General features: G+C 41.4%; 1 protein-coding gene across 1 annotated transcript in view; it reads left to right on the top strand.

Annotated features, from left to right (window-relative positions):
* The first annotated feature begins 2,126 nt into the window (after window positions 1-2,126).
* The window catches only part of ptk7b (protein tyrosine kinase 7b), a 67,854-nt gene continuing 61,620 nt past the window's right edge, over window positions 2,127-8,360 (top strand). The window contains exon 1 of the mRNA XM_081724796.1: window positions 2,127-2,677. Within this exon, the coding sequence (XP_081580922.1) occupies window positions 2,539-2,677 (139 nt within the window). The 5' untranslated portion in view covers window positions 2,127-2,538. The remainder of the gene's footprint in view (window positions 2,678-8,360) is intronic.

Below are 8,360 nucleotides of genomic sequence, written 5' to 3'. Positions count from 1 at the left end.
ACAGAAGGTTTTTTCTTTTTTTTTGGATAACATGAACAAATTCCAATTTAAGTTCTAAATTAAGTAATACTTCAGGTTTCCTATGAATGGTGTTTTGCAGAAATACTTAACCCAAGTCCTTTTAGCAAATTTAGGTGCGGGTATAATTTTTTGGGGCCAAGTTCAGTTAGTTCACTCCTGGGGTGTTGGTTTTATATGGCATGCTAGGTGGTGTATAATGTATTATAAACCTCACTAGCTTTCCCAGGTGAGATGTTTTCTGTGATGCTGAAGGGAAAAGGTCCATTTGTTCTTTTTCACAGAGCACTGTGTGCCGTCAGACTGTAGAAATGCCGTTTGTCTCCTTTGAACTCCACAGGTGATGGGTACGGTAGCCATAGTAACACAAGTCTTGAAAATATCATCTATCTACATGATTTACAGCTCCCTGCTTTGTTGTGAAAAAAAAAAATATTGTTGACAATGATTCAGCCATCTTTTGCATTCTGCTGTGGACAGTCTCTTGGATTTTATAACACAATGGTCATTGCAGAATAGAAATTGATGAATTCTGTTGCAGCTCTTATTTACATCATTGTAAAACCATGAAGGAGTGAAGTTGGTTTTAGGTCTTTAAAAATATTTTCTTGCCTTTACCTTTTTTTTATTATTGCACTTGTAAATGAAACCGGTTACACACATTTGTCAGTCGACTCCTTTGTGAACTTGAGCATGTCTGTAAACCGAGCCAGTTATAAAAGGGAGAGTTTTTCTTCCGCGTCCTTAAGTGTGCGTTTCAACTTCCCAGCGACCGCTTGCTGCATCTCCCTCTGGATCTGTCTGCTTCCATCATGTGTTCTCACAGAGCACTGTGCAAAGCTCCTCTCTCCGCAAGGCGCGTTCACTAGTGCATGTTCTGTGCCAGGTGCATTTTTCAACAATGGAGTAGAAAAAGCTTTTCGGATGATGTATCTCCCTCTCTCTCTCTCTCTCTCTCTCTCTCTCTCTCTCTCTCTCTCTCTCTCCCTCTCTCCTCCTCAACTTTGAGAGACACTAGCTGCCGTCTTCTGTCAGTGAGTCGTAAGTCACCCGGTAGTGTACACTACGCTGAGTCCGCTTTGACAGATCAGCGGCTAAAAGTAAATAAGTCCACAGGGTGGTGGGATAAAATAATGATCTACTACTGAGACTCTGCGTAAATTACAAAGGTTGTCACACAAAAGTAAGCAGCTAAAAGCTCGAGTAGGCGGCTTAATTGGTTGTGAAACATTTTACTGCAGTCTGATTACTAATATTTCAGTTGAGGAGGTTAGTTAAGCATGTCTCAAGGTACAACGAACTAGTTTGAGAATGTTAAGGACCAATAGAGCTAGTTTTAACTGACCAAGTGATTTTTGAATCCTAAGACCTTTGTCATAAATAACTACTGAATTCTATCCTAGTTATAATAAATTGGCTAAATTTGCTCAAATAGTTAAATTTGCATTACATGTGGCGTACTGTGGACCAGATGGTCAATGTTCAGACTTCCGTTTTACTAAGTCACAGCTGTTGGATTAAGTCTGTTATGGAGAACCCTTGGTGTTTAGAATAGTTTCACCAATGATCTTGAACTAGTCTGAGCAGACCTCAAAACTGCTCATACTGCGGATTTCTGTGGCAGCCAGCCAGAACCAATGAAGAGGCCTCCCTGAACCAACTTCCACATTTTCTCATCGTAACTCTATAAAGCCCCTCTAATAACACAGAGCGTAGGGGGTCAATACAGAAAGCGCTCCAGTTTTGGGTTTTTTGCCTTTGCTAGCCGAGTGTATTGTTTTACATGATGAATCGTGATGTGATTGTCTTGATGCCCCCTGTGTATTGTAGTAACAGCCAGAACTTATTTGGCTACAACGCAGTTACCACACTAGCTCAGCTTTATACTGACCATTCACCGTAGCAGGAGCAGCTCCGGGATCACATCATTGTCATTCCACAGTGTGATCAACCGGCAACCCCAAAAACAATCACCGTTTATGAACCACCAATAAGTTATAATAAATGTCACTTCACTACTTGGAAGAGGCTTTTTTCCTCGCGCTGCCGGGGGGTCGCAGCATTGTACTCATTTTCGCGAAGTCGCACGCCGAAACCGGAAGCTTTGCCAAGCGAAGAGAGGGATCGGGTGAACCGGGGATAGAGGGAAAGGAGATGTTGCGAGCTAGTCCAGCACGACCGTGAGCGCTGGTGGACTGCACAGGTCAGCGGAGTCGCTCAGACGCGAGGGTTGTATCGGAGCAGTGGGCCCAGGATTAAGGACGCCAATAGCGTGCCGCACCAAATCGCCTTTGCCTGATCATCGAAATGGAATAGAAGTTGCGATTGATTTGACTCTAACTCACACGCCTGTTCCGGGAGTGCTGTCTAAGGTGGCACTCGGTGAAAAGGGTGGATTCAGTGTTAGTCTCGGAAACCAGAGAGGTTTCGGTCCCTCTGACCTGCGCGCTTCCCCACTTAGGCTTACCTGCGCGCTTCGCCCCCGCCGCTTCTCCAGCTCAGTCTTGGACAACATCGGCCATGCACATATCGGCACGGATCGAAGTACGTCCGCCAGAAGCCAGCAAAAGCTCCATGATCTTTTGTAATATAAGAAGATGGATTCATTTACCTAAACGAATAGGCACTTTTTTTGCAGTCGCCGTCTTCTACACCCAAGGTAAGCTCGGCAAAGCTGATTTTGGCGCACACACGGGCTACAAGTTGTTGGAGTCTGCCATGACATCTCCGAGGAAGTAGCTTACGCTGTAGGAGCTACACCTTGATCGGTAGACTCTTAACATAAGCCCGTCTGACTGTAGCAAAACGAATAAACCTTAAACGATTAAGATAACACCTCGTAACGAATGTCACAGGAGTATTCTGGGGTAGACGTTTTTATATTGCCTGGCATTCTCTTTAATAACACAAACTCGTCCATGAATGAAAGATGATAATGCCAACGGTCATACACCGTGTGCAGATGTGTAAGATATTTTGCTGGAAAAAATATACCCTGTATAACTTCAACTTTATTTAAGTTTACTAAGAGAGTTTCGAGCAACTGGGATTGTTCAAAGAAATCTAAAAAAAAAAAAAAAAAAAAGTACTGTTAGTTTTCAGTTCATTTCAGGATACGATGGGAATCTGAAACGGGTCTCTCTTTTAAGCGTATCCAAAATACTCAAAGCATTGTTTCATGATGTTATAGAACATTTACATTTGCTCCATAGCAAATCTTTATACCATATTAGGTTGGCATTACGTAGGACCATATTAGTACATGTTGGTCAGAAAGGTGTTTATGGTCTCATCGCTGGAGCTCAGCCCTGTCTTGCTCAAATGCCATGCTTATATGACTTGCAGTCATGTGTTATTGCAGCTGCGATAAGGTGTTCTGGTGCTATTGAAACCTTTTCCAAACAAAAGGTAAGACCTGCCACCTCTCCCTGAGCCGAAGCCGGAGCCTTTGTATGTTATCCATAGCTGTCCTTCCCAAGTGTTTTTCTCCTTAAACGCCCGCTGTCCGATGGTGTCGTGTTAGGTCCGTATGATCTGGAGAACAATCAAGATAAGGGTCATTTCACTTTTTTAATTTTTTATCTCTCTTTTTTCTTTTTTCTTTTTTACTGCAGTATAGAATACCATACAAAGAGTTTTTCATGTTCCCAATGAATTCGTGAACTTTCTACTTTCTGTATATTTATAGATATAAGTTAAAAAACCCAGTGTACAGTAGATTACATATACCTGCACTGTACTGTTAATAAGCGTTTTCAAAACGTATAAGGATGCGTTACACTAGTAGTCATATAGTAGTTCTACTGTAGTCTGTCTTGTATTAAAAAGTTTTCTCATTTGGTCTGTTTTCCGTATTTCCTTAGGCATGTTTGGATGCTGTGGGGAGGGGATGTTACCCAACTTATTAAAGATGAATGCATCCTCTGTGTGTGTTTGTGTGTGTGTTAGGGGTGGTTCCTCCACTGTCAACACCATCCTCTAAATAAGTTAGCTGGGCTATTTTTATAGACCTGAAGTCTATCCTTTTTTACAATGGAATATTCTCTGAGAATTATCAGGGAATTGTGCCCAGGTTAACTTTATATCTCTTGTTAAGAACTATTCATTTCAAATGAATAATTGTTACTGTGACTTTGTCAGTAGATCAGTTGTGAGTATAGACATGTGTATCGGGTCATATTAAGTCTTGCTTTTTAATCTTTGTGAAAAAATAATTCTACGTGGCTTCTCTTTTGTCACTCAACTGTTTCACATGAAAAGAATTCATGAAAGGAACTTATGACATGCACACACAATATTCATTCTGAGCACCATTCAGTTTAATCTCTGAAATATGTGCAGTTAAAATATTTACTCAGTACTTGGATTTGCAGAAGGGCTGTTAAAGATGTTCAACTTTGCAACTTTGTTTCAGTCTTTGACAATGGGTGCCAATGAGTGAAGGATTTCATATACTGTCCTCTTGATAAGATGAAAGCAGTTAGTGTTATCAATCATTTATAATTATTGTGTGTGCACTGTGATGATAGTTCCTTGGTTTTTCAGAAAATGACTGCATTTTTTAAGTACAACTTTTAAGTTCAAATCGAAGGCCACTGATGTATATTAAATTTAATATTTCATGCTCACACATTATTTATCCTCCTCTCCCTCCCTCTTATGTGTAGGACTGCCTTTGATCTCTTGGGTCTTAATGTTCAAATTTCTGAGGCCAGTCAAAATTGGAACCAGTAATGATCTACATGCTATGTAAGTGTGTTTGGTAGATTTGTTTACATTTCCTACCCAGTCAACAAGGATAGGAGTGATGTTTCTGAGAGAAAGGGAGAGAGAGAGAGAGAGAGAGACTGACTGACTCAGAGAGACTGACTCAGAGACTGACAGACTCAGAGACTGACTTTCCACAGCTGGCTCCCATCAAAAACCACATTTATGAGGACTGGATTTTTTTTCCGCCCGTTTAGTTCCTCTGCCGTGATTAAAGGATCCATGGAATAATCCAGAACATTCGGAACAGGTTGAGCATTTTAGAGAAATCAGCGAACGTACTAAGGATTAAGAACTCAAAAATTTCAGTTTTTAGGGTCTGTCTCCCATCACCCCACATGGATGTGCTTAAGCATGGCCCCCCATGTTTGGTAGAAGGCCATAATTCACCTTCACATAGGGATCCTGAAGCCTGTGTTGCAGAAAGAGTCTCAGGGTTCACAAGACCTGTTCCTCCCTCTTCTGCTGCTCCAGATCCCCAGAGGTCATCAGTCTTCCAGTAGTGCTGAGATTTCTGGGATTAGCATGTGTTGGACAGGCATAAATTGGATTTGGGTGCGATATGTGCTGGTGGCTTTAACATGGCAGAGTTCACAGGGCATGGTGCAAGAAGCAGGGGATTCGGATGTGCTTCCACTCTCAAGAGTACATGGAGTGTGTCAGAGAATGAAAGAATGTCTTGTTTTATTAAAAGCTATAGGGTTACCAAGGGGTTATAGTTGCAACTTTATATACTGTGAGCTGGTAGTCTACTAGGCAATGACTCTGGTAACTCATGTTCGTCCGGTAACAGCATGTTCACGGTGAAAGCTTTTCTCATACTTTGAGATGTGTCCAGGACCATGTCCTATCTGAGACATACAGGATCTCATACAGTCGGTCTTGACCTTTAACTGTTTTCGTGCATGCAGTTTTGTTGGCTTTGTGTGGTGACACACAATTCATATTTCGTTTCATACAGCATAACCCTAATGCCCTCCTTTAATCAGAGATTGAAGCCAGCAGCTGTTTATTTGCTGTTTACTCATGACTATATACAGAAATATGATACTCACCACATTATTCACTTTGTGGACTAGAATATGGTCACGAGTACCTTCAAGTCATCTGTAAGCACTGCCTTGCAGTTCGGAATGCAGTGATGTTTTGAGAGTGACCTGCAGATAAATTTGTGCTGAAGAGAAGAAGGATTCAAAGCTTTATCCATCTTCTGATATGCTTTAAGTTCTTGGGATATCACACACAAAATGCGATCAGTCCCAGAGACAGAACCCTATACTGCCAGTGCTGATGGTGTCATTAGGGATACTCTTCCCCGTGGAGGCTTCTTACAGAGCAGTATGGCTTGGCTCAGGTGGTCAAGGAGTATTTGAGTGGGTGCTCAGTTTCTACTGTTGTGTTCTGACAGGCTCAATTGACATGTTTCACTGGAACTTGACACACAAACATGTACCAGCACTTTGTTATGCCAGCTGTGTGGTTACGCGTTAGCTTGTAGCCTTTGTGTTCAGAGTGCTAGTTCCCCTAGTTCCAAACACATGGAAGCAAAGCAGTAAGATATTGGACACTGATTTTAAAAAAAGCGTTGAAAATTCGGAAAAGTATTGCTGTTTTTCTGTGGGAGGTGTGGATGGTACGTGGAAATAAAATTTGCATCTGCTGGAAAAGATTTCTGCTTCAAAGTTAATTCCTCCTTTTACCTGCTTGCTTTAAAAGTGTTCTACAGGGGTCCTCCCAGTTGCGCGTGTGTGCACGCGTGTGTGCGTGTATGAGAGCTGGCTCAAGATGTGATCCTGTTTTCTATCAGACAGGGTGTCTGGCCAGCCACTAATCTATATGTTTTCTGTATCTGAGAGAGTGCAATATAAGTCATTTGTTTAGTTGTTAGTGTTTCTTGTTTTTCATTCCTGCTCATTTTATAAGATCTGTATATTCAAGCTTTAATGTCTGCATGCCAAATCATATTCAGTTACATATTCAATTATTTGCTTGGATGAAAGGTACATTCCTTTTAAAAGGAATTTTGTTTTCATCACATTTATTCTATGTATTCTATGACTTCATACAGCATCAATCATGTTTGTGTCGTTTATGAAAGTTACCGATTCCTTTGTTTATAAACAACATGAGCGCTTTGCCTGAAAACATGCATATTCAGGTCAGCGAATGCTGCTGTATACGCCTTGATCTCACACTGTACCTTCACCCATCCTCATTCAGCTTCTTAACCAATCATTTTTCCAGAAATCGCAGAGTATAACTTTAATGCCAGAACATGCCTCTCTGTGTTCCAACATTTAATGACGTTTTAAAGGTCTCGCATTAAAAGCTGCTCTTCAGAGCCCAGCAGAGACTCCCGCAGCTGTCTCGTCCCATTACAGCTGCTGCGGCTTTCTTGATCTCCTCCTCTGGAGCTTCTCAGCTCTGGGACGGATCCATGTGAAACCTTTTACCTTATTTGCGTTAAAGCCCCTAACACAATAATCCCTCTTTTGCCTCTCTCCCAAACATGGTATTTTCCAGATTTATTTGCAGAATGAGGGAGAGAGAGGAAGTTGACAGAACATGAATGTGTCTGCTTCCACAGGGGTTTTCCTGTGGCTTCTCTCGGAGAAAAAAAATGGCCCTCCTCCAATCCAGAGAAAAACCAGAACCTTTTAAATTAAAAAAAAAAGCTAAATGGAAAAATAAATGGCCCACTAAAATATTTTTTCGTTTTTATTTTATTTCAAAGCTTAGTTTGGTTTTGCTGATCGTAAGTGGTTAGATGTTGCCTTATTCACTAGTCTTTCTAAATCAATTGCCAACCTGTTTGTAGCAAATGCGTGGGCGTGTTGCTAATAGCGTCCTGTCTCTGTCACACACCCTCCTGCCTCCAACCCTCACGCTCACTGCGTCTCATTCCGTTTTGCTGCCTTCATTCCCTTCAGTCATGTTTATTACTTTTACTTAATTTGACTGAAAGGTATCATTTTAATTTATAGAAATGTGAAGAATGAATGTGAATGGTTAAACGTGTGCCGTCCTGCTATTCCCCTGTTGAGCTTTATGGCAGTAGGTGTGCATATTCTTATATAAACCAATACATGTATTTAATGCTGGATTATTTATAATAATGTACTATTTAATTTTTAGATGTAGTGGTGCATGATAATAGTTCAGTGGAAAATCTCTGTAAATCTCCATTTCTAGCCATCTGTGTGTGTGTGTTTGAGGGAGATGCTTTTAATCAGAATCAGTCATTTTGTTCACCAGTGCATGTCAGGCACAGCAGTTTGGCTTGGCGTGCAACACAGTACTCACATAGTACGTTTATGTTGTGGATAAACGTACAACACTGGGCCAAACCAAAATGTAGATTTTTGTATACTCATTTCCATGTGCATGAATGTGTTGTGATATTATAAATGATCACCAGTATATGATGTGAATAGCCTGAGCTTTTGTTGTGGGTGAGCCCGAGCATACAGGGACTAGTGGCAGAGGGCGAAACGGCGAAAGCTCTGTAGAGCTGCAACCACAACCACACATGAGCTCCTGTCGCTGCTCCAGGTGTGAGAGGGGTGGAGAGGGGC

The sequence above is a fragment of the Electrophorus electricus genome, chromosome 12, assembly GCF_041902795.1.
Source record: "Electrophorus electricus isolate QZ-2024a chromosome 12, ASM4190279v1, whole genome shotgun sequence".
Taxonomy (NCBI): Eukaryota; Metazoa; Chordata; class Actinopteri; order Gymnotiformes; family Gymnotidae; genus Electrophorus; species Electrophorus electricus.
This window is presented reverse-complemented; position numbering and strand designations above follow the sequence as displayed.